The sequence below is a fragment of the Colius striatus genome, chromosome 1 (genome assembly GCF_028858725.1).
Source record: "Colius striatus isolate bColStr4 chromosome 1, bColStr4.1.hap1, whole genome shotgun sequence".
NCBI lineage: Eukaryota > Metazoa > Chordata > Aves > Coliiformes > Coliidae > Colius > Colius striatus.
This window is the reverse complement of record NC_084759.1, coordinates 20656197-20681383: the sequence shown is the minus strand read 5'-3', so window position 1 is coordinate 20681383 and position 25187 is coordinate 20656197. Positions and strand designations below refer to the sequence as shown.

General features: G+C 48.4%; 3 protein-coding genes and 2 non-coding genes across 7 annotated transcripts; all 5 read right to left on the bottom strand.

Annotated features, from left to right (window-relative positions):
* Positions 1 to 10848: 10848 nt before the first annotated feature.
* Positions 10849 to 12229, bottom strand: RASL11A (RAS like family 11 member A). 2 transcript variants are annotated; one of them, XM_062020426.1, is made up of 4 exons: positions 11868 to 12229; positions 11730 to 11786; positions 11581 to 11660; positions 10849 to 11389 (listed from the first exon to the last, which is right to left on the bottom strand). In XM_062020426.1, exons 1-4 carry the CDS (start codon positions 11983 to 11985, stop codon positions 10937 to 10939), a joined length of 708 nt encoding a protein of 235 aa, XP_061876410.1. In that variant the 5' UTR covers positions 11986 to 12229; the 3' UTR covers positions 10849 to 10936. The 2 variants fall into 2 exon arrangements, with proteins under 2 accessions (XP_061876410.1, XP_061876409.1); XM_062020425.1 differs by having other exon boundaries at positions 11730 to 12229.
* A 7269-nt stretch (positions 12230 to 19498) lies between these two features.
* Positions 19499 to 24962, bottom strand: RPL21 (ribosomal protein L21). Of its 2 annotated transcripts, none has more exons than XM_061993110.1 (6): positions 24860 to 24962; positions 23702 to 23780; positions 22746 to 22807; positions 21567 to 21679; positions 20773 to 20923; positions 19499 to 19625 (listed from the first exon to the last, which is right to left on the bottom strand). In XM_061993110.1, the coding sequence occupies exons 2-6, from the start codon at positions 23766 to 23768 to the stop codon at positions 19536 to 19538; spliced, it is 483 nt and encodes a 160-aa protein (XP_061849094.1). In that variant the 5' UTR covers positions 23769 to 23780; positions 24860 to 24962; the 3' UTR covers positions 19499 to 19535. The 2 variants fall into 2 exon arrangements, with proteins under 2 accessions (XP_061849094.1, XP_061849101.1); XM_061993117.1 differs by having other exon boundaries at positions 24828 to 24923.
* Positions 21381 to 21513, bottom strand: LOC133624734 (small nucleolar RNA SNORA27). Its single transcript, XR_009818084.1, has one exon. It is a non-coding gene; the product is annotated as a small nucleolar RNA SNORA27 (small nucleolar RNA).
* Positions 21868 to 21942, bottom strand: LOC133624720 (small nucleolar RNA SNORD102). Its single transcript, XR_009818071.1, has one exon. It is a non-coding gene; the product is annotated as a small nucleolar RNA SNORD102 (small nucleolar RNA).
* LOC133625143 (uncharacterized) lies at positions 23788 to 24804 on the bottom strand. Its single transcript, XM_061993131.1, has 2 exons — positions 24392 to 24804; positions 23788 to 23956 (listed from the first exon to the last, which is right to left on the bottom strand). The coding sequence occupies exons 1-2, from the start codon at positions 24707 to 24709 to the stop codon at positions 23933 to 23935; spliced, it is 342 nt and encodes a 113-aa protein (XP_061849115.1). The 5' UTR covers positions 24710 to 24804; the 3' UTR covers positions 23788 to 23932.
* Positions 24963 to 25187: the final 225 nt, after the last annotated feature.

Genomic DNA, 25187 nt, shown 5'->3' with positions numbered 1-25187 from the left:
CAGAATTGCTTTACTTGAATGTATGCAGTTTTATGTACAATAATTGCCTCACAAAAGAGGCTTTCCCTTACACTTTGTTATGTATAAAATACCATCCCAAAACTTCATCCCACCTTGCTTACAGTTTTGCAGCTAATCCTGAATGTTCACTGTGAACTAAAACAAAGCAGGGAACACCCATGGGTTAATATTCTTATCATCCACTTTTGAAGAGCCGTGAAGCTGCAGATTGCACAAGCTCACCAAGGAATAGGTTGATTTTGCTAGTAAATGTGGAGGTTTGGGGTTGGTCACATCTGGCTTTAGCTAACTGGGCTAGGGATAGTGATTTGCGGCTTGGGTTGGCAGTGAGTGTCCTTAACTGTGGCTCCCGTGGGCTTAAACCGATCTGCAGGAGGGCTGCCAAAGGGTGAGTGTGATTAGGTGCCACTGGTTCTCCCAGAGATGCACATGTGGGTGAGTCCAGACAAGGCTGAAAAAATGACCCAAGGGCTGGAGCACCTCTCCCAAGAGGAAAGGCTGAGAGTTGGGGTTGTTCAGTCTGGAGAAGAGAAGGCTCCAGGCAGCCTTTCAGTGCTTAAAAGGGGCTTAAGGAAAGGTGAGGATGGACTTTTTAATAGCGCCTGAAACAATAGGACACAGCATAATGAATTTAAACTAAAAGAGGGTGAATTTAAACCAGATATAAGGAAGAAATGTTTTATGCTGAGGGTGGTGAGTCACTGGAACATGTTGTCCAGACAGGTGATGGATGCCCCATCCCTGAGAATATTCCAGGTCAGGTTGGACAGGGCTCTGAGCAACCTGGTTTAGATGAAGGTGTCCCTGCCCATGGCAGGAGGTTGGACAAGATGACTTCGAAAGGTCCCTTCCAACCCAAACCATTCTGTGATTCTGTGAATTCTGAGCCTTCTGGCCAGGCTTGGCCGGTGCTGTCAGGGAAGAGGAAGGTGGGCAGTGCAGGCAGGGGCAGCTCCTGCTCAGGTGGGGGTGGCAGCCCTGGGAGTCTCCCCTGGGGAGCCAAGCTGCACCACAGGCCCCAGGGCCTTCCTCTCCAGTGAGCATAGAGCCCTGCATCCCACGTTTGGGAAGGACTGATGAGGCGGTGCCATGCTTCCATGATACACTGCTGAATTGGAGAGGGAGAACGTGGCCTGACCTCAGAATTACAAACTCCAGCTGAACAAAGCAGATGGTACGTTGAAGAGAGAGCAGAAAGCTGAGGCTGAGCAGGGCTCAGGAACTTGTCCAGCTTTGCCAGCCCCAGAGCAGGAACACCTAATCCCACTGCTCTCTTCTGTCTTCATGTTTGTGTATCTCTAGACTGTTCTTTACAGTTCTGAAGGGTGAGATTTTATGGGATTGCTGTGTTCCTTTTCCAGAGCTAACTGTCCAGACCCTTAGAAATTATTGCCAAATTTCTGCCCTAAGTCCTCATGCTCCAGCTTAAATCCATTATTTGCTGTCTTCTGTACAGCAGACATAGGGGAGAGAAGACAAGCCCTGCAGAGAGGGAACCGAGCTGTGGGAATGCCTGAGGGCAGGAGGGCTGCTTGCCACCAAGCCTGTGGTGTTCAGAAATGAAGTGAGATATGAACTGGTGCCATGGGCCCAAAGTGCAAGCAGAAGGGGTAATTGAGGTCTGGAGGTGGGATCACAGGGAGGAATGCTTGTTACTTGCTACCCTAATCCCATCTAAAGCCCTTGGAGGTCAGAGAAGAGTAACTGTTGCCCTGAGGGTAAGAAAATGACAGCTCAGGAACAAGCCAACCCCTTGTGCAGAAAGACCAGGAGTTTGTCTAAGTATCTTCTCAATGAACTGACATGCAAAATAAGAGGTAACAACTGGAAACACATGCAAGGGACCAAAAGGAGCATGCAAGCATTGTTTATTCACTCCAAGATGAAATCACAAAGGACAAAGTCCAGCTGGAGCTTAGACTGGTTTGGGACAAAGAGAAACGTGAAGGAATGCTACACATATGGCAGCAGCAAAAAGGAGAGTGGAGAAATTGTGAGTCCGCCAATGAATGGCAGAGACCAGCTACTGACAGATGATAAGCAAAAGACTAAAGTATTTAATGCCTTTTTTTTGCATACATTTTCATTGCCAAAGCTTACTCCCACCCCTTCACGGGTTCAGCATGATTTGGGAAGGAGGCAAACAATCAATGGGAGGAGCAACAAATGAAGGTCTACCTAGAGAATCTGTAAGTATCCAGATGCAGGTGAGCAGATGAGATTCACCTGGGGGTGCTGATGTGACTTCCAGGTTGTGGTCCATCATCAGGAACTCAAGGTGATCAGCAACAGCTCTAACACTTGGAAAATCTCTTGCAGCAGTTTCGTGCAAAACCTGAGCAAACAGGAGTTGGATGAACAAACTGTTAGATGGACTGAAAATTAGCTGGACCATTAGGTTGTGATGGGCCATCTGGCAGCCAGTAATGAAGAGAGGACCCCAGGGAATGACACGAGAGCTGATATTGTTCAATAATTTCATCAGTCACCAGGCTGATGACACAGAGGGCACTCTCAGCACATTTACAGATGGTAATAAAAGCGATGAAATCCATCTCCTTTTGGCAGAGCTGGTAGAGCTTCAGTCCAGAGGGACCTCGAGAAACTTGGGGTTTGTGTCAATAGGAACCCCTCAGTGTTCAAGAGGAGTGGTACAAAGCCTATTCTTTGGTGTAGGATGGCAGCCTACTGCCCACATAACAGCCACGCAGGAAAGGACCTGTGCTTTACTATGAGACTTTAGTGAGAACTTGATGCAAATCAGGAAGCTATGTACTGGAAAGGTGGTAGGAGCAATGTGACTGGCAGCTGTGAGCTAGTTATTATTTCCCTTCCACTCAATGTTGATGGGGCTGCCCCAGAAATGTTGTCCCATGTTTGGGATCCCCAGTTCCAGAGGTCGCTGACAGACTAGAGAAAGTCCAGTGGAGTGCTGCCAAGGAGGTCAGTGGCCTGGAGTGCACAATCTGCAAAGAGGTGTATAGATTTGGGTAGTCTGGCAAGGAGGTGGCATAGGAGAGGTCTAAAACCAGCCTGTACCTACGTGAAGGGGAATGACAAGGACAGTGGAGCCAACCTCTCCTTACCTCTCCTTCTCTGCTGGGTCCATGTGGAGGTGAACCCATCAAAGTGCCAGTTTCCTCTTGTGTTTTCCCCTTACAGCACAAGAGGACAATGCAGACAGCAAGACAGCTCATTGCCCAGATTAAAATAACTCAGTTCTGCTTTGGATCTTGTTTATATTTCATCTGTTTCACATGTGAGTGGCTCACTAACAAAGGCAAATGGTCAGTAACATCTTCTAATCAAGCTTACTCTAAAACAGTCAGAAGCCAGGGGAAAAAAATCATTGCACCTGATGCACCAGTTCTTGGAATTTTAGCTATATTAGGCAACACCTTTTTGTTCATGCAAATTAGCCTAATTGCATGCATATTTATTGCCCACTGTTCTTTAGTATCGAGGCAAAACCAAAGTAAGCCCTTGCCCTACTGACATGGCAATTTTGCATAAGAAATGTGAACAGTTTTACATCAGACTAATAATGTTATTCCATTATTCAAAACCAGGGCTAAAATTAGCAGTCCCCTCAACAATCAGATGCATATTTTATCTCCAAGGTATGAGCTTGAATTAGCACAGACCCCTGCCTCCTATCCATAGGACTTAATTCTAGACAGGTTCTTCTGCACCAAGATCATTGGCAGGAGGAGACAGGCACATGAGGCTCAAACTGCCTCTTAACATTTGTGTTCTCCAATTTAGATACTAAAGGGACTCCAGAAGTCACCCTCCATCTCCATCCATTTGCTCTGTGCCAGAAAACTACATAAACCTCCAGATCTGGTGTTTTGTAGACCTTTTTAGTAGTAAATCACTTGCAGGTACCTGTTTAAAGGAAAATGGAGCCAAATCCACCTACAGAACTGTGCTTTCTTGTGCTGACTCCAGAAGCACCAGTGTTTCCTTCAGGGTCTCATTAAAATCATATGGCATCTATACCCCCTTGGGTGGCAGAGGGATGGGGAGCCCCTGGCACAGATCAGGTGCTGTAGCTCTTCTGCACATTCTAAAGAACAGTCAAAACCTTGTGGTGCAGCAGCCACAAAACAGTCCATGAGGAGGTCTTGTAATAGATTATATGTGAGCAGCACTCAGATAGATGGAAAAATTCCCTCTTAATCAATGTGGTGCTTTAAGCATCCTTAATCTGCAGGAATATTGCCACTCCAGTGGGATACTGGACACCTTGAAGAATGCAGTAAACCTAAACAAAGCTCTCTGGTTTAGCCTCTATATGCTGTCTGAGACATCAATGGGTGTGTGCAAGGGTGAATGCAATCCTCTAATGTCCCTCCTGCCTGTGCTGACAGGGTGGTTACTCTGTGTCTAAAGCCTGGGCCAGCACTTTCCCAACCCATCTTGGAGGCACGTGGAGGAAATGTGGCTGCTCAAAGGTGATAAGAAGGGGCAAAATACTGTAAGTCTGGACTATGGACTTGTCTCCCCATTGCTGGGGTGCAGAGAGCATGAGGAGCTTCTCAAAATGGGAGCTTCACACAGGATGGTTCCTTCCTGTGGAGAAGCCAAAGGGTGAGACATGCCTCCTTCTCTTCATGGGCTGTAGAGGACCTTCTCTCAGAAGCTGCTGTGATCTCTCAGCTCAGGCCAACTCCAGGAGGCTGGGAGTGGTTATCCCTAGGCATGATACAGTACCAGCCAAGACTCTTCCTTCCCATCAGCTGAGTGAAACCCATCTATTTTTATCCAAAGCAGCCTAATTGCATCCATATTTATCACCTGCTGTTCCATTACAGGTGGGCAACACATCCTCAGCTGTTTCCGATCTTAAGGGGCTGCCAATAGCATGCTGCTGTCCCTGTGGTTTCTCTATGATCTCTCCACTCCTTGGGCTTCTGCCAGTTCTGTCTCCTGGGGTTAAGAAGAGCCTCAGACTTCTCAATATCAAAAGAAAGGGTGTATCAGTGGCAAGTTTGCTTGTTGAGCCTGGTTCAGATCAAACCATGTTCTTGATGGCTCCTGGAAAGGTTCAGGACTGTGAGTGCCAGACAACAAGCACATCAATTTGCCTGTGCTGAAATTTGTTTGTAGGAGGAGAAGAAAGTATCAGCTGCAGGAGCAGAGTTTGTAATTCACCTCACTGAGCCAGCCAGGGAAGAGTTTAGTCCCCTCTTCGCAGAGCTGCTCCCAGAAAAAATGTTTGTTGATACTGGCTTTCCCTCTTTCTCAAAGGGGAAAATTACTATGAAATGTTTACAAGAACCCTTTGAAACCTGAGCAGAAAATGTTTTTGTAATGGGGAAATAGCCAAATACCTTAGAAAATAAATATTCCAGCTTTAAGCAATAATTACTGCTTCCCAGTACTGCAGGCTGATAAATAACCTTGCACAGTTTTTAGTGGGAATATTGTTCATGGACCAAGAGCAAAATGTAATTTGCTGAACTGTTGACTCTTCAAATCTGAGCACATGGGCAGATGCCTTTGCCCAAGCACTTATCCAGCAAAGCCCGAAGAGTAAGGAATGGGGCGAAGTAACCACCTATACACAGCAGATCACATCATGAGAGCCTCTGGCTGAGAATTTTTCCTATGGATAATTACTTTCAGACAAGAAAGAAAAACATGGATAGCAACCAATCAAGTGCATTTTTTAAAAAGGCAGCTGTAATAGCTATGGAGCTCAATAACCATGACACAAACTTTACTACGTTGCTTTTCAGATGTAAATCTTGTATCATAGGCCAGTGAAATGAATGCTCAGTTTCTATATCCTAATTTTCCTTTTGGTAGTGTGGCAAGACATTATGTAACTGGTTATACTCTACCATATACAGTGCTGTAACAAGCCACGTGTATTTATGCTTCCTTCAGTCAAGAGCGTCATCAATGAATGTAGTAAGCAAACTTGAGAAACCCATGATCTCCAAAACTCTTTCCACTAAAAAGGTCTTGCTTTCTCTTTTTAGATAGGTGGAATGAGGAGAATTGTGTTAGAGCAAGAATGAAAATCAATAGGGTTTTCTGGAAGTCTGAATTGTCACTAACTACCTGAAATCCAAGCTGAGCTAAGCTCTAACTCATAATAAGCTTTTTGGGGGGCGTCACTCTGAAGGTACCTTGGGAAGACGTCTCTTTGGAAGACTGCATGGACCTCGATGCAGTCATGTAGCAACAGCATCACCCCAGAGATGTTGCTTCTAGAAAGACAACTGGCTTCAGATTCTGGCTTCAAGAGCAACTGAAGAGATCCTGCTGTCTTACTGGTGTGAACCATCAGCAGTCATATGCAAAGTGCACCGGCTGCCAAAATAAGGTCAACTTAAAATCATAGAATCATAGAATCATAGAATCATAGAATCATAGAATCATAGAATCATAGAATCATAGAATCATAGAATGGCTGGGATTGGAAGGGACCTCTAGAGATCATCCAGCCCAATCCCCTGCTAAAACAGGTTCACCTCGATCAGGGGGCAAAAGAATGTGTCCAGGCGGGTTTGGAAACCTCCAAAGGAGACTCCACACCCTCCCTGGGCAGCCTGTGCCAGGGCTCCCTCACCTCACATCAAAGGGGTCTTAAACTGTGTTTAGGTGGAACTTTTTGTGTTTCAGCTGATATCCATTTTCCCTAGTCCTGTTGCTGGACACTATGGAAAAATGTGTCACCCCATCCTCCTGACATCCACACTCCAGGTACTTCTAAATGTTGATGAGATCTCCCCTTAGTCTTCTCTTTTTCAGGCTAAACATTCCCAAGTCTTGCAGCCTTAAACTTCACTTTCCCTAAAAGACTTTATTCTGAACCTATTCAGACCTTCTGGAGAGAACAGCAGCGTCATCAAAAGCTAATGAAGTCCTGCAGGACTAAAATTGTTTCACAGGATGCCCAGGCATGGGATGCAGATTTGTTCTGTCCAGACAAGCCTTGACCCTTTTTGTCTCCTGCCTGAAGCCGGAACCCAGTTCTTGCCCATGATGTGAACGTGGTCTTTGTCCATAGTCCATATTGTCCATAGTCCTTCATCCCAACAAACCACAGAAATGCAGCATTGGACCTGCAGCACTGACCATCATGTGTGCTGATAGACAAGTCCCTGCCAAGAGGCAGCAAGGGCACAGGCTGTGCTCAAGCAGAGCAGAAAGCCAGGGGACAACCATAAAGCCTTTTGAGGAAAACATCCCTATCTCTGTCTAGGGATCTGTGGCTCCTGAGCTGAAGCACATGGAACAGGTCGGTGGCAGCAGCTATTTTAAAATTCATGAAGTCTTAGAGCATTACTGGGTGATTTCAGTGCTGGGAGATAACTAGACAAAATAGCCCAAGAAGGGGGAGATGCTGATGTAGTAGCAGCCATAATAGTGTGTGATGCCACACACGTCCCTGCTTCTGAAAACCCACTCACCCGTCTTGTCAGGGGAAACTGCTGTGACTCTGCTTCATAGCGGAGGTGGTGGGAGGAAGGAGGCAGATGCACACTTTCCTCTGATCAAGGAGAAAGGCCAGGCCATGCCCCGCTTCCTCACACCACTCTGGCCTCCAGGTGAAGGGCTTAGAGACTGGCCATGGCAAGTATTCAGCAGGGAGGGGGTGAGTGACCATGGTCCAGGAGAAACAATGCTTTGGAGCTCCTCTGCTAGCACTTGAGAGATGCATTTCCCTCTCTGCCCTGGTGTGTCTCAGGCTGTGCGCTCTCAAAGGCAGAAGAAAATGCTGGAGCAAAACAAGCTGAGGGACAGCAGGCACCTCCTGTGCTTTGACTGTCATCTCAGGGTCACACAGGTGGAAAACTTCTTGATGAAGATAAATCTGTGTCAGATGGGACAAATTCTGACAAATAGCTGAAATGCCTGATTTATGTACCTGTTATCCAGAGCACACCAGCTCTGTTGCTGCCTTAGACAGGAGGCAAGTGAGAGCAGCTCTGCCACCTTGCCGTGGGCATGCTTTAGCCAGCAAGGTTCCCCATTACAGCCCCAAGAGCCCTCATCTTCCTCCTAACATGAGGCCAAACCAGCCCAATGGCACAGGAAGCATGGGGAGGGGACAGAAGGTTTTGTGCCTGCACCTGAATGTGGATGTCAATGTAAAGAGAGACAACTCTTTAGGTTCACAGAATCATAGAATCATAGAATGGTAGGGGTTGGAAGGGACCTTTAGAGGTCATCCAGTCCAACCCCCCCTGCAGAAGCAGGGTCACCTAGATCAGGTTGCATGGGAACATGTCCAAGCAGGTCTTGAAGACCTCCAAGGAAGGAGACTCCACAACCCCTCTGGGCAGCCTGTGCCAGGGCTCCCTCACCTGAACAGTGAAATAGGTTTTCCTTATATTTAAATGGAACTTTTTGTGTTCCAGCTTCATCCCATCCAGCTTGAGCTTTCTGATGAGGATGTCATGGGAGACAGTGTCAAAAGCCTTGCTGAAGTCAAGGTAGATGACATCCGCTGCTCTCCCCTCATCTAGCCAGCCGGTTATGCACTCACAGAAGTCTATCAGCTTGGTCAAACAGGTTCTCCACATAAAGAGTGCAAATGACTGTACCCTGCTCCTGCCCATCCCTCCTCCCCCTGTGCCCACTGGCTCCTGCCCAGACTTAACCCCTGTACCACAGCAAGGCCTTGAGCTCCAGCATTGCCAGGGGTAGGGAGGCACAAGAGGTGGGTGCAAATGACTGTACCCTGCTCCTGCCCATCCCTCCTCCCCCTGTGCCCACTGGCTCCTGCCCAGACTTAACCCCTGTACCACAGCAAGGCCTTGAGCTCCAGCATTGCCAGGGGTAGGGAGGCACAAGAGGTGGGTGCCTGATGCTCTTTTTCACCTGAACTTTGAGGACCATGGTGAAATGCAGACAGGTCCAGTACCTGTTACTTGCCCTTCCAGCATATCTTCTGCCCACGCCTTAGCTGGTTGGATACCTTTAACAACTTCCTTGGTGAAACTCTGTGTTGGATATATGAGTAGGAAATCAAGATTCATCATTTCCAAAGACAAAAGCTACAGTCTAGAAAAACAACAAAAATTGTATCATGGGGTAATTTCTCTTGGAAACAATTTGTTATCCCCAAATTCAGAATGTTGAAATGCTGCTTTGAACTCCACTTCAAATTTCCCTGTGCTTGTGTGGCCTGTGCGGTGAAATGGAGTCTGCCAGGGACGTGCTCATTCTCATCAAGCCCATGCCCCTGCTCCCCTCCAGCCCTCAGCCCAGAGCCCTGAGCACAGCAGAGCAACTCTCACAGAGAAGAAATTTTTAAAATGTGTTTTAAACAGTACTTTGGTTTGTCCAGGCTGCCACCCTGCTTTCGTACTTCCATGAAGTGGCTCAAGAGTTTTGGATCCAGCTTGCAGTCTCAGTTTCAGTCTGTTCCTGCAGGTGTGGAGCTGCCTTCCTTCTGCTCTCCTGTTCCCTGTGGTAGGGCAACACAGGGCTTTCAGAGAGGAGATCCTACAAGTAACATGACTGGACTGACGTACACATGGCCCTGGATGGGGAATAGTGCTGCTGGCACCCCATGTCCCTGCCCAATGCTCACACTGATGCTCTCTTCCAGAGCATCACCCTTAACTTGCTCAGTCACCTTTCCCTCAGTTACCATAAGGAAGACTTTATCTGCAGATCAAGAGTGGACATGTCCCAGAAAGCTTCCAGTCCCAGGGGTCAGAAACAACAGAGACTGCCCACTAACTGCAAGTCACAGCAGTGCCCTTGCAGCACAAGGGCTTAGGCAGCAGCTACCTGCCTTTCCCAACAAAAGGATAGAAGAAAACACTCTCTGGACTTCATCTGGGAGATTTAAAAAGAAAATAAAAGGAAAAAAGAAAATCTTACTGGATGTGTGCTTGAGTGGGGACAGCAAGTTTGTCTCCGTACACATTACTCTACTTCCACACTTCCTACTCAGCGTGGAGCAGAGCTTTACTTTTGACCAGTAGCATGCACATACTTCAGAGACATATTTGAAGTGCAAACCCCACATCCCATGCTCAGACGTGCTGCAAAACCCATCCCAGCATGATGTAGAGCTTATGTGAAATAAGAGGAAAAAGTCTGACCTGTTTCCAATGGTTACAAAACTGCTGTGAGGAAAAGAAAGATGTGATTCTCTTAAAATGTAGCTATTTTCTGTTAAGGGAACCTACGCATCAGTCCTTTCTACCACACATCTCTAGAGAAAGCAACAGCCATCCCACACGCTCCTCTGCTGTGGATTGCTCAGCACTTTATCCCATGATAATCTGTAGGGGAAACTCAACCCTCCCGTTAAACGTTTTGGGCTTAAAAGATTACTGCTGTGGGATAGATCTCTAAAGGGCATCGGAAACGGGAACTTGTTGCTAACGGCTTGTCATCCTTCAGCCCATTACAGGTGCAAGCAAACAGCAGTTGCTGAGGGAAACAGAGATCCTGCCATAATCACAATGCTTACAGACAGTTTATACTTTCATGTTTAATAAAGTTTGGGGGGGGGGGATTTTATCCATAGAAAGCTTGCCATCAAAGGCTTTCTAAGCATTTTATAAAGGCAGGTGAGTGTTACATCATCATCATCATTCCCATTTTAGAAACAGGAAACTGAGGCCCTAAAGTCATTTGAGCAGAATAAAACAGCAGATCCCAGCCCAAACCAGAAACAGAATCAAAACCTCCTGCCAAAAATCCCTTTCTCTTTTACCTCCATTCAGTGCTATGCAGCTTTTTTTTTTCATTTCTTTTTTCTTTTGTAAAAATTACCCCACGAGGCAAACAAGGGAGAAAGGCTAAGAAATTGCAAGCTTCAACACACTTACTTCCACACTGCTGGCATTGGTACAAAAATAAAGATTTTTATTAACCAGTTTACAAAAATAAAGCCTATTGAGTCACAGGGGACCTCACCGGGGCGGGGAAGGGGTTATTTGACTTTGGAAGACAAAGCCTGTTTGAAACGTCTCTTTAGATCTTGCATGTTGGGGGATTTGGGCCGAGGGATGATGGACGACCGCCTCCTGTCTGCGCTGCCGGCGTGCTGCAGCTTGCTGACCTCCTTGCAAAGGTATTGGAAAACATCACAGACGCCTTGGGAGTCGTCGCTCGTGGAGATTTCCAAGAACAGGCTGCCCAGTTCGTTTGCCAGCTGCAGTCCCTCTTTCGCCTCTACTTGCCTGGCATGGAGGAGGTCTGCTTTGTTCCCCACGATAATGATGGGAGTCCTGGCATCGGGGTGGACCGTGCGTATGTGCTGGTAGAGAGGTCGGACTGACTGGTAGCTGCTGTAGTCCGTGATGGAGTAGACCAGGAGAAAGCCCTCTGCCCACTTCACACACCTGGACAGGGAGTCCAGCACCTGCATGCAGTCTTCCTGCATCTGCGGTACGAGAGAAAGCACAAACTTGGCACCGGGCTGTGAAAGCATAAAGCCTGTCACCGTTAAACGGCTCCAAAGGGAAGCCCGAGCTCCGTCTTAGGAGGCTCAGTCCGGCTTTGTAGGAACCTGGGCCCCAAACCGCGAGCCCTTTTTGGCAGTGAAGCACCGAATGATCTGAAGCATGTCTGTACCTGGATGCAGCCCGGCGTGTCCTGGATCTGCAGGGCAACGTGGTCCCCCTCCAGATGGACCATCCGTGAGTAGAGGTTACCTGGGGAGCAGAGAGCCGTCAGCCCCGCGGCGGCCGCGCCGCCCGTCGCGCCCGCGCCCGCCGCCTCACCTGTATTGGGCTCGTAGTCCCCGATGAACCGCTTCGTCAAGAACCGCACGATCATCGCTGAAACGCAGAGAGGGAAGGCGTTAGGCGGCACGGACGGACGGAGGGAGGAGGGAAAGGGCCGGCGAACGCCGCACTCACCGCTCTTGCCGACGCCGCGGGCGCCCAGCACCGCCAGCCGCGCCTGCGGGCCCGGCGGCCCCGGGGCGCTCGCCACGGGCAACAGCAGGAACGGCTGCGACATGCTCGGCAGCCGCATGGAGGGGCGGCCCGGCTCGCTTCGTTCGGCCCTGCTCCGTTCGCTTCGGCTCCGCGCGGTTCGGTTCGGCACCGCTCGCTTCGGTTCGGTTCCACGCGTTTCGGCCCCGATCGGTTCAGCCCTGCTCGGTTCGGTTCGACTCGGCTCCGCTCAACCGGCAGCGCCCGGCGGCGGCTTTTAAAGGCTCCGCCGGCAGCGCCTTGCGGGGCGGCCGCAGCGGCTGTACCGCCCCGCCGCGGTACCGCGCCCGCCCCCCGCTGCTGCCCGACCTCCGCTGCTCCGCGGTTGCCCCGGCTCCCTCGCTCGCCCCTGGGCTGCATCCCTCGCTCGCCCCTGGGCTGCATCCCTCGCTGCGCACGCTGGCTGTACTCTTCCTTCCCCCCCACCGTTCCCAGGGGCGAGGGATGGCCCCCGCAGGCGCAGGCAAGGAAAGGCTGCTGGACGTGGGGCTGTTTAGCCTGGAGAGACGGTGGGGGGAACCTCATCAACACTTATCAGTACCTAAAGTACTAAAGTACCTGGATGTCAGGAGGATGGAGGAATACTTTGTTCTGTAGCGCCCAATGACAGGACAAGGGGTAATGGACAAAAGCTGGAACACAAAAACTTCCACTTAAACACAAAGCAAAGCTTCTGTGCTGTAAGGGAGCCCTGGCACAGGCTCCCCAGGGAGGGTGTGGAGTCTCCTTCTCTGGAGGTTTCCAAACCCACCTGGATGTGTTCCTGTGTGATCTGACTGAGGTGAATCTGCCTTAGCAGTTGGATTGGACTACATGAACTCTAGAGGTCATTTCTAACCCCTACCATTCTGGGACTCTATGATTCTAAGCACCAGGGTGAGACACGCAGACTCAGACAGCTTGGCCAGACCACACAGCCCCCGGCCCGGGTTTGGGGCAGGCACCCCAGCACCCCTCCACTTTCACTAGAGCCAGGCAGATGGCAGAGCAGTGTTTGGGAGGGTGCACCTCCACACCAGCTCCTGCAACAGGCTTCTGCTTTACACACCCTCCCTGCAGCGAGAAATTCGGCCAGGAAAGAGAGGAAGTAATTTACTCTCTTACCTCAGACTATTTTGCTTCCCACACTTGGACACACACCACCACAGTCAGTGTTGAAACCTCAGCTTGTGGGTCAAGCAACAGTGAGCCCTGAAACCAAAGTTGTCTACGGGGCCTTGAGGGATGGATTAGGTCCTGTGGCTTCTTAAGTGGGAGAAAGTTTTGGAGATGAAATACACTCCACCGTGGGCTGCCTCTAACCTGCAAGCAGCTGTGTGGATGCTTTGGTCTCTGTCAACTGTTGCCCTGGCTGCTACAGAACTGCTTCTGCAGCACACAGCTTTGCAAGCTAAAGAATCCTTTCAGGGCTGCTGCTTTGTTTCCCTCAGGGAGACAACACAAGCCAGCAGGACACAGCCAGCAGGTTGGTACCTGAAAGGAGTGGAATGGGACTGTGGGGGGACAGAGCCACCATGAGTGCTGCTGGGCCCTGGTGCCACAGCGTTGATGCCCAAGGGCAGCCCAGGGGGCCCTGGACACCCACACCCAAGCACCTCAGCATTAGCAGGGCTGTGCAGTGGGGCTGTACTTGGTTGCCTTTCCCCTCCTCTTCAATACAGCTCTCAGGAGACACACAATGACAACAGGCCATGTTTTTCCTCATTTTCCTCCCATCCTCCCTCTTACTTTCTCCCTACATCCATGCAAAAGCCCAGGTACCCAACCTGCTATGCACTTCTTTGGACATCCTCAGCCCCAGTCCCTCCAGTGACATGAAAACTCAGAACAAGAGCACCAGAATAATATCACTAGCTCTGCCATACCAGAGCCAAGGTGTTCCTGAGGAAAGTCAACCCTCAACACCATGGGAATGAGGACGGGGAAGAACTACTCCCTCCTTCCCATGGCCACAAAACTTATGCAGGGAGCAGAGGCACAGCTCAGGCTCTGCACCCCATAGTGGCCAGAGGACCAGTTACCCCCTCAGGGGAACACCCTGCCCTCTTCAAAAATTGTTCCCTGGTGCCCCAAAATTGTTCTACCTGGTGGCAATTTCACACTGCTCTTTGCTGAAGGGTTACACACACTTTGTAGGAGTTCAGACCACACTAATTAACACCAGTTAAAGTAGTGCCTGCCTGTGGAAAAGCACAGTGGAAGAAATGCTGCTAATTATTTGTGTTACTCTAGTGCCTAAGAACCCCTGTGGTAAGATCAGTGCAGCTTTTAACCTTAAAAACTGATTGCCTCTAAAATTTCTACTTCCCTTCCCCTCATGCCAGTGAGCCCTTTCCTTTTGGTAAACAAGATTTCTCGTTTCACTAAAAGCTTTTGGTTTCCAGAGATTCATGCAATTGTCATCTGCTCCCATTATCATGCACCACCACTTGTCTTTGGCCTCCCTGACAGTGCCAGCACACGCTATTTTTATCCCTTTCTTTACAAAAGAGCTATCAGAGTACATTCATGGTGCCCTTGGAAGAAGCTGGGAGCAAGTCCATTGTGGGCAGGTGATGGCCGGGCGCTGGGATGTGAAAGCAGTAGCACTAAAGAACTGCTGCTCCCAGATGCTGAGGAGCTCCCCATTGCTGGGCAGCTGTGCAGCTGGTGCTGGCTCACCCGCTCCCCAGAGCGCCCCAAAGGGCAGGTGGTGACAGCCCAGCACGGAGATGACAGTGCACAAACCCAGGCAGGAAACATTGCAAAGGAATTAATCTCCAGGGAGAGAGGGGCTGTCTCTCCATCAACACCTCCTCTGGTGCAACAGCAGTTCAGTAGGCTGAAGAAGTTGGGGCTCAGATTCCTCACATGGGTGAGGGGGAGCTCAGATTAGCTGTTCCTCGCCCATTCTGTGGGCCAAGCAATCCCTGGGATGTACAGGCTTCAAAGCTGTGCCAAGGAGCCTTTCCCTTCCTGGCTGGAGGTCCTCCTTGGAAGTGCCAGGCTGTCCTTTCGCTGCTCTCACACAGATGCTCCACACCACCATCCCTACCATAGAATCACTGAATGGTTGGGGTTGGAAGGGACCTTTAGAGATCATCCAGTCCAACTGCCCTGCTAAAGCAGGTCCGGCTAGATCAAGTCACACAGGAATGTGTTCAGGCTATGGTCTTATCACTGTCCCCTTTCCCACAGCACCATCACTCCATCCAGCTCTCATGGAGCCCAGGGACACCATATTGCTGCATGGCCCACCTCCCCATTTCCAGCTCCAGTAACATGCAGCCACAGGTGCTTTTAGGAGAGGGAGTAGGCAGCTTACTCCTGTGGCATCCAGGGGCCATCACCCAAAGCCTCTTCCTCCAAACAGTGGGAGATGAAATCAGCAGCCTCAGCCAGAGCTTTGTACTTCTATGGGTTCCCGAGTTGTATGGGTGCTGCTGACAGGAGCAGTGTCCTCAGCCAATGCTTGAGCAAGGATGGTAATAACTACATAAATCCCAGCAGCCACAACCTGATTCTTACATAGACCTTGGTAGCAGATCCACTGAGGTAGACAGACATAGAAAGCTCGTCATCTGTGTTTTCCATACCACCTCCCTCAGCATTGCAAGGGCAGCTGGGACCTTCTTCCCATGCAAGAAAGCCGTTTGCAGCAGCAGGGTGACTATGTGCTGTGGGAGACACTACCCAGACTCCTGAGTCATGAGGTGCTGCCCAGGTGAGGATGACCCCAATTCAACCATGTCTCCTCACCACACACTCCGAAGGTATAGGAGCCCACGGCCTGTCCTGCCTGGGCTGGGACAGGGAGGGCCTCCTCCAGCAGGTGCATGCTCAGCTCTTGGCATCCTCTGGACCAGTCAGGAGACTCCATTCTATGTCTGGGATGCCAGCCATCCTTCTCATTATGAGGGCTCTGCCTGTGCCAAGCACAGGATTGCACTGAGAAGGACAAGGGAGTGAACATCAAGACTCTTTGCCCCACCTGATACATACAATGGGACAATTACAAAACCCTGCATTGTCTGCAGGTCCTGGTGGGAACTGCTTACCTGCCTCCCTGCCAGGAATGGGGCTGGAGATGCCTGCATATCCCTCACCCTACTCCAGCACATACACTTCACTGGCTCCCTCCCTTCGGGCTCCTCAGCCTGCAGCCTCTCTGCAAGGGGACAGGGGGCTCCTCCTCCCCAGCCCCTCCCACTGCACACCAATGCTGCCCACACAGCCCTCAGGAAACCTCAGGCCTCCCTTACATGCAAAAAAAGACAAAGCTGACAGTTCCAGAAGGCTTCCTTGCTCCTTCTCCAAGAGAAGACAGATTTTGGCAGGGCTTTAGGCAACCAGCTGCAACGGTTATAGGAAGTAAAACCTGGAAAGGAAGAGATAGCCCCCACCTCCTTATTAGGTTGTGTGGAAGAGACAAAGCACTACAGTGAAGTGTAACAGCTCGTCCTCATCCACAAGCACTTGACTCTCTGCCTGCGCAGGGGCTGCCTATTCACCAGCAGCAAGTTAATGAAGTCTTTATGCCAGAAGAGAAGTGGAAGACAGGCCTCTCTAATACTGAACTTCTTTTAAACCAGGGGTTCCCAAATTCTGCTAGCTCAAGGTATAGCCAACTACACAGGAAGCCTAGAGCTCCATGGATTTCATATCAGGTCTCCACAACCCAAGGATCACAGAATGAACCCAAATTCAGTTGTCACAGCATGGAAACACTCAGTCTGCAGCCAGCAGGCTCCCTGTGAGGTTTGGCTTGCCCAGCACAGCCTCAGCACAGGTCTGCAGAGAACTGGGCAGGTCTTACTGGTCTAGGCTGTGAAATCCCTTCCAGACCAAGTGAAAGGGGAGAAGAACTTGCAACTTCCAACACGGTAAGGAAACATGTCTCCTCCGTCCAAAGGGGCAGAGGCTGAACTGCCAAAATCACCTCCCCTACCTCCCAAACCTTCTGCAAGTTGTGCACACTCCCAGAGCTATTCCCTTCTATCAAGGAGGATGCATCTCAATTCTAGTTTCACGACTGAATATGTCCTGACAGGCAGCTTTTGAACAACTGTTCTCAATTCACAGATCTGTTAGGACTGTGCAAAACCAATACAGCTGAACACATGGGGTCCAAACTTCAACAACAGGCACCAAAATCTTTAAGTATCTGGGCTGTGCTCCTACAAACTGAGGCGACTGGAAAAACCACCACTGCACTGAGAGCAACTAACAGGCAGCATCTATAAACCTAAGACAGGTTAAACCTTCATTAATTTGCTCTGTTTTCAAACATTAAAAAACCCCAAAAAGGCTATTCTCTTCTTGTACAAACCCAGCTTCCTTTTTGGTCATTTCTGGGAATCCTGACCAAGGAAAGCATTCCCTCCTCCTCCTCCTCCCAGCCCACACGCAGCTTCCAAATATGCATTTCTGAGCGTCTACTGTCAGCTCATTGACCTTAAAAATACCAACTAAATGGAGTTTTGTTGGGATGCAGCACCTCTGGCAGCACAGCTCAAACAAGCCCGCTGCACACTGCCCAGTCTCACTGTTCCAAACCGTTGAAAGCAAATCCACAAGTTGAGAATTTCCCATCGCTTATCATTACCGTTAACTATTTCACCCTGATGCCAAGCAGCCAATCCACTGCAATCCTGAAAGACGAGTACAAGAGAGACACTGAACCGAAATAACTTACACAAGCATGCATGAGAATTTAAAATACCATATATATACTTCATATACTTATATACTTCAGAATTACTGCATTCAGGGAGTTGGGATTGTCAAGTCTCAAAACTGTGGACAAGAAACAACCACAGGGAAATAGATAGGGGATGAGAACCAAACAGGAAAAACGTTGTCCTTTTCTTAAGGGAAGTCTTGAGAAATCTCCCTGGACTTAAAACACTAATTATTACATTAATAGATTACATTAATCTGTAATGATAACATTTGTTAAGGAGTTGTTTTAAAGGAGAATGTAATAAATCTCCTATACTTCATATGAAGTCTTGCCAGCTGAGGTTATATTACACATGAAAAACTCTTAGTGTACGTGCATGGTGGATAGCATGTGAAATATCTAAGGATGCACTTAAATTCAAGGCTGAAAGCTTAGAGTTAACTTTTCTCTATGCATAGCACTGTCATTGCCCATACTGAGATCCATCAACCTTACTTCACGAGGTGGTGATACAGTCCATGTCCAAGACACAGTGTCAAAATGTGGATGGATAAGCTTTGCTCCATCTTCAAAGCATTTCAAAAGTCATTCCAACAACATGGCCTGCTCCTGTCTTCTGAGATAGGAGCTTGAAGAAACTTCACAGTATCTGCTGACTGGGACTGTGAACATCCAGTGCCTAACACCTGTCACCCTGAAATACCAAGCTGAGATGGGCAATGCCTTTGACATCCAAAAACTGCACTCCATGAGAATGGGAGCACCCACAGCTGACCATCAGGTCAATGCAAACAGCCACATTTATACACAATCCATACAGCTCAATATTTCTGCTCAAGGCACATCAGAATTAAGGGAAAAAGCAAACCTCACTGCTGCTCATTTTTCACTCCCAGACTGAGTGGCTGTCCTGCAAGTCATTATTCAACAGTTTTCATCAGTCAAATTGCTTGGTCACCAGCTTCTCTGGTATTTTACCTTCTCTATGTGTAGACATTAGTTTTACATCACTTGGGGTCACTAAGTGATGCCTTACATCACACTTAGAAAGGTAAAACATTCTTTAACTACATCTGTAACACTCAGCAGCTTCTTTAGAAAGCTCCATGGTTCAAACCAAGCTCAAACAAATAGCACTGGTTAGTAAGCTGTCAGTTGAAGATGTTCTTCCATTTAAGCAACCCTCGGTAGTTAGCACTGGGGTTTTGTGAAGCATCACAAAAAATCAGAGGGACAAAAGGAAGGCACTGCAACATCCAAGATGTTTAGATTCAACGGATATGCATCAAACATACAAAATGCACATGCTCAACTATGCTGGACAACTAAAACAACAACAATCGGCACAAAGACTGGCAGTTTTGGAAGTAACACCTTGTTTCTAAACTCCTGCTATTTCATAAGGACATTGACTGGCCTGTGAATGTTCTAAAAAAAATCAGTAATTTTTAGAATCACACAGTGAAACACCAAAATACACCCCCTAAGCTGTTTCTCAAGAGGTTGCTCTCAAAAGAGTTTTTGACAATTCTTTGGTCAATCTGAGGCCTCTTGTATCAATTACACCTGAAGCCTGTTTTCTCTTTTCCCACAAAACAAACGAAAAACCTTCAAGTGATACTGTATAGTTCTTGGTATAATGCTTTTAGTTTGCCAGTGAAATATTCCACATCTTCTCATATTACCTCATGACCGTCACTCAACATTAGGAAACTTCAATGTTCACAGGATTTATGGTCTATATACATGACTAAACTCGTGAGCAAAAGCTGCAGATGATTTAAATGACCAAGAACTATGTAAGGCAAACTAAATAAGCAAATGAAAAAAGTTTCTAAAGCATCTGCTCCAAAAAACAAACCCTAAAGGAATCAGCCACAACCACATACACTTGTCCAAAATCACGGCTTTATTTTTTCAAACATGCATTATGCCATGAATTCATAGGGAATTGGCTCCAGCAGCTCTGGATCCTTGCCATTAGTTCTCACAAAGTGTGCTTCTCTGGGTGGAGCAGGCTGCAAACAAAACACACAAAAACAGAGAGAAAAAAAAGATTGGCACAAGAACTCAAAAGCAACCCTACAGAAAATTCACGTTGACAATCATTTCACACATTACTACATAAACATTACAGCACTTTGTCATTCCTAAGCACCTCCATAAAATTTGATTCAAGGAACAGCACTAAGAAAAGGGTTTGCCAGAAAGCTTGCTTGACCTTCACTGAGGAATGAGAAAATCTACACTTAATCAATGCAAATTATCAGGAAGTGAGATACCCTGCTGTTACAGAAACATGGAATCATGGAATCATGGAATCATAGGGTTGGAAGGGACCTTTAGAGATGATCTAGTCCAACCCCCCTGCAGAAGCAGGGTCACCTAGATCAGGTCGCATAGGAACATGTCCAGGCAGGTCTTGAGACCTCCAAGGAAGGAGACTCCACAACCCCTCTGGGCAGCCTGTGCCAGGGCTCCCTCACCTGAACAGTGAAACAGTTTTTTCTTATGTTTAAAGGGAACTTTTTGTGTTCCAGCTTCATCCCATTACCCCTTGTCCTGTTACTAGCTACTATAGAAAAAAGGGATGTCCCAGCCTCCTGACAACAACAGGAAGTACTCTCCAAAGTCCATTCATTTGTTCTTTTCTTAAAGGGTTACAAGAGAAACCACTGCACCTAAATTCAACTAAACCAAAGACAACACTGATCCTAGGAATCAGCCAGAGCTGCTGCTGCTTCTGCATGAACAGGAGCTATCCACCCCTTTATTCACAGCCAAGGCCATGACTTGCACCCAGGCAGGTGGCAGCTCTGTCTGGGCACCAAAGCTGTGGGGCAGCTTGATGCAGGGACACCTCCTGCTGCCACTCTGCTCTAGAAAACCCAAAAAGGAACCTGCAGGAAAACCACTGTAAATGCAGCTGAGGGTAGTGGCATCAGACATGTCCACCACGGTCTGGCAGAGATCTGGATTTTACTCAGTGTTGTTAAGCAGCTCCATTCAAGTGTGATGGGGTGGGGTTTTTCGTTTTCCAGGCAGAAAGAGCTCAGCTGACAGCTTAACGCTGTTGTTTTAGAAAAGAACACTTTACTTTACTTGTTTGGTTGACTTTTTTTGGTGAACTAAATAAAAAATGTGTCTACTACAGTAAAACATTACCTGACGTTTCAGTTGAACCCAAATGCCTTTTTCTTTTGCTTCCTTTTTCTTCTTTTCATTCTCTTTCACACGCTGCAGAAAGCTGTCTCTGCTCTTGGAATGCTTAATATGCTCAATACGCACGTTAATTCTCTTGGCAAGGATCTTGCCCCTAAGGAAGGGAAACAGGTTTTAATCTACTGCATTGTAAAAAAAAAAAAAAAGACTACTTCAAGGCTCGTTCTGTGGTCTCTACCTGAGTAACACCATAAGATCAATTACACATAGTTTTTCCACTCAAAATACACTGCTAGACATGCAGGTCAGAGCTAACTTACATAACTGAAAGATCAATATATTACAATGAGCTGACAATTTTGGATGAAAATTGTGGAGAACATGTAATTTTAACATTCTATGATACAAAGAACTGTATTACTACTGTAGTCCAGAGTCTAGTTTCTAGAAATGAAACAACTTGTCCTTTTCTGAGTGAACTGTACAAGATTCATCCATATACAGCTACAAATTAAGATGTAAAAAGGGCTTCAGTACCAGTGTGAAAGTTGACTGAAAATGCCTATTAGGTATTAGGTAATGTCACTGTGAGTGTTGCTCAGAAAAATAAGAACTGTTTCCTCTGACAGGATCCAAGTCAAACGACCATCATTTGCTTGGGTTATAAAAAGGATATATACTTTACCCACCTTGAATGACCAATCAAGACAATAGCTGTCTAACTGGCAAAGTGAAAGGAGGGTGCAATTACAGATCAATTTTCCCAAAGTTTCAATACATAGAATTTCGTTACTTACTTAACCTGCTTGTTAACAATAATGCCCACGGCGTGCTGAGTAACATTATATACCCTTCCAGTCTTGCCATGGTAACACTTGTGGGGCATACCTTTTTGAACAGTGCCCATACCCTGTGAAGATGTAAAACAAGAAGAAAGTGTGAACTTCAATGACTCTTTTTTTCAGAACTTATTTAAAACACACACTTAAAATTATTTGAGACTGATTTCAAACACTCCTGTTCTACTCCTAGATTTAGGATCTGTAATCCTGCATTTCATACCTGGAGACTAACAAATTTGGCTGTGACAATTCTGGATGCTTTCAGTGTCGGTGAAATGATTGATCACTTTGCTTGCAGCAAGCAATCACGGGAAACAATCATCATCAAGCTCCAGTGTGTCAAGAAGTGTTCATTCAGAATAGCAGTTTTCCAAGAGTCAAACAACAAACAAGCAAATGACACACTATCTTCTGTGCAACTGTTACAAAACCTCTGCATTTCAAATCAAACTGAAGGATTCAACAAGGTAGGAAACCTTGGTGAAAGGCTTTTGGGTTCACCACAACTCAATTTTGAAAGTATTTGAATTTAAAGAGCAAGTTTGAGCAAGTTTTAAGTGATGAGAAATGATGCTTTACTTTTTCCCCCCCATGCTCATGTACGATGTACCCTTACATTTATTTCTTGGTTTTTACTCTTAATGTGGCTTTGCAACCACCATCCCTCTACATGCTTATTTGAAGTACAGTCCTTCAATGATGCATGGACATACCCAATGTGCTGACATAAATGATGGCTCTTCTGAAAACTAGGTGCCAGTCAGGCAAAAGAGACATCTACACCAGAAGGACAGCCAGGGCTCCTACCAAAGCAGTGCTAGTGGGCACCACACAGCACCTGAGTACTAGATATGGCATCTTTCACTCACTGTTTGCAGCTGAATGGAGACTAAGCAGCACAGTCAAATATTGGCTTTTTATCTATCTATAAAACCCCATGTAACCCAGCCTCTGACACTGAAGATTTACTATTGGTTCACAAGCACTGCTAGCCCAGTACTGACTGCAAAGTGAGCAGTGGGTACTCTCACTGGCACACATGATCCAAGTGACAACAACACCGTCTCCAGAAAGCGGAGGCTGACAAGGATCACACTGCCTCAGCTGTTAATTCTGGAGCATTGTAGAAAGTACCTTGATATCAACTATATCACCCTTCTTGTAGATGCGCATGTAGGTGGCCAGAGGGACAACTCCTGTTGAGGGACACAAACATGGATACTCATGAAGCCAACAATTTCACACACACACACAGAACGGGGGAAGGGACACAGATCATGCATTTGAGACTGTCTTCTTCAATAGCTCAAATTTCAATTCATAGAATGGTAGGGGTTGGAAGGGACCTTTAGAGATCATCTAGTCCAACCCCCCTGCAGAAGCAGGGTCACCTAGATCAGGTCGCATAGGAACGTGTCCAGGTGGGTCTTAAGGCCTCCAAGGAAGGAGACTTCACACTCTCCCTGGGCAGCCTGTGCCAGGGATCCCTCATCTGAACAGTGAAATAGGTTTTTTTAAGTGGAACTTTTTGTGTTCCAGCTTCATCCCATTACCCCTTGTCCTGTTGCTAGCTACTATAGAAAAAAGGGATGCGCCAACCTCCTGACACTTCCATTCCAAAGGCACAAAACTGAGAAACCAAGCAATCCCTTTTCTAAAAAAATCACTAATTACCTCTTCACATGCTCCTAATTGGAAAAAAAAATCCAACCCAGGAAGAATTACTGCTTTGATCTTGCTCCTAATGCAGAAGTTGAAGAGGCATTAAAGTATTTACTACTTCAATGCCAACACAGCTGGTTATCAACGCTCATTGCTAAGAGGCAAAAAACCGCACATTTTAAGTGTAACTGCTGAACCATTTTCCTCACCTTCAAATTCATTTTCGTGCACTGAATTAGCACCGATACTGCTGTCAAGCAATCAGAATACTGATTGATGCATGAGCAGCAGGAGATGAGGGTTTACTTGCATATCATTCTACACCAGAAATCCTTTGGTCCAAGCCACTATTTTACAGTAACACATGGTTCTGTTGACATTCAGAAGATGAGTAACTGAACGTTGTTCTTACTGCAGGGCATACTCACCATGCTTGCGGAACGGTCTGGAGAACATGTAACGAGTCCCCCTCCTCTTCCCCTTTGTGTTCGTCATTTTGGCTGATTACTGTAGAAGAGAACGTACATTATCCAAACTACCAGTTCACTCACTACAAATTTGACGCCACTTTCAGACACTTCAGAAAAATTAGGTCTTTTAGCCTATTCAGAATGACACCACTTCCAAATTGCTGGGTCGATTCAAACAACGTCATTAGCTTAGACCTTCACAGGAAATGTTGTCTGTAGAAGCACAGGGTAACTCGGGTTAGAATGGATACCAGCAAGTCATCTAACTCAACCTCCTGCTTAAAGTAACAGCTACTATAAGATCCGACTAGGTTGCTCAGGGCTTTATCCAGTCAGGTCTTGAAACTCAAGGCTGGAGAAACTACTGCAGAGTCTCCCCGGGCAGCCTGTTAGGGACCCATGAAAAGCTCTCTCCCTTTAGTCAGTCTGAGCTTCTCACTCGGACGTGAGCGGTTTTTCTCGTGCTTCTGCTCCATTCCCCCATCGAGCACCTGAATTTACCTTCTTTACACTGACGCTGTTGAGCGCCCCCCAAAAACAGTGCTGCTCCAGCTCGGCTAAACCCACCTCCCTCAACCTCTCCCCGCAGAGGAAAAGGCAAGATCCCCGCTACAGGCCGGTGTTACACCTGACACGAGACACACTCACTCTGCAAGCCGGGGGAGCCTCAGCCACCCGGCAGGATGCGCGAGTGCCGCGGAAGCCGGCCGTGCCCGCTGCGGGGCCGTCCCTGGAGAGCTGCCCCAGCCGCCTGGCCTGCGCGGGCTGCGCCTGGCCTTCCCCGGGCGCGCCACCACGTGCCGCCGGCTCGGCGGAACCCCCTCCTCCGCGCTTGCCCCCACCCTCGGCGGCTCCATTCCTTCTTCCCTCCTCTCTCCTTCCCCCAGCAGCCCCCAGCCCAGTCCAGTCTGGCTCGGTCCGGCCCAGCTCGACCCGGCGCGCCGCACCGCGGCCTGCAGGCCGCATCCTCCTCACTGCCTCAGCCTCCTGCGCCGCAAGACCGCGCCGCCTCCAGCCGGAGCCCACCTACGGCCGGCCGGCCGGCCGGCCGGCTGCCTGCCTGCCTGCCCGCCCACCCACCCACCTTCCCGCGGCGCCGCGTAGCCGCAGAGGCACCTGAAGCCGGCGAGCGAGACCGGGCACTGCTCCCGTGTGTGCCTACAAAATGGCGGCTCGCGGCGAAAAGGAAGAGGCGGCGCCGCGGTCGCCCTTAACAGCGGGGCCTTCGCAGGCTGCCCGCGGCGCGCCTGACAGAAAGGCGCGGGCCGCCCGCCTGGCGCCAGCTCGCAGAGCGAAAGGCTCTTAGCCCCAGCACACAGCCGGCCGCGGAGCTGCCCCGCGGCGGGTGGGCGCTTTGGCCAAAGCGGGGCCGAGTGCCAGAGCGAAGGGCTCTTAGCCCCAGCACACAGCCGGCCGCGGAGCTGCCCCGCGGCGGGTGGGCGCT

Excerpts from the sequence above, each read along its gene's own strand:
- RPL21 (XM_061993110.1), bottom strand. The coding sequence starts at position 23,768 with ATGACGAACACAAAGGGGAAGAGGAGGGGGACTCGTTACATGTTCTCC. Across the intron at positions 22,808-23,701 it reads CAGACCGTTCCGCAAGCATG|GAGTTGTCCCTCTGGCCACC; the intron begins GTGAGTATGCCC and ends GTCCCTCAACAG. Across the intron at positions 21,680-22,745 it reads GTGATATAGTTGATATCAAG|GGTATGGGCACTGTTCAAAA; the intron begins GTACTTTCTACA and ends ACATCTTCACAG.
- LOC133625143 (XM_061993131.1), bottom strand. The coding sequence starts at position 24,709 with ATGCGGCCTGCAGGCCGCGGTGCGGCGCGCCGGGTCGAGCTGGGCCGG. Across the intron at positions 23,957-24,391 it reads AGGCTCCCCCGGCTTGCAGA|ACAACATTTCCTGTGAAGGT; the intron begins GTGAGTGTGTCT and ends GTGCTTCTACAG.
- RASL11A (XM_062020425.1), bottom strand. The coding sequence starts at position 11,985 with ATGCGGCTGCCGAGCATGTCGCAGCCGTTCCTGCTGTTGCCCGTGGCG. Across the intron at positions 11,661-11,729 it reads GGACTACGAGCCCAATACAG|GTAACCTCTACTCACGGATG; the intron begins GTGAGGCGGCGG and ends TCTGCTCCCCAG. Across the intron at positions 11,390-11,580 it reads ACACGCCGGGCTGCATCCAG|ATGCAGGAAGACTGCATGCA; the intron begins GTACAGACATGC and ends CTCGTACCGCAG.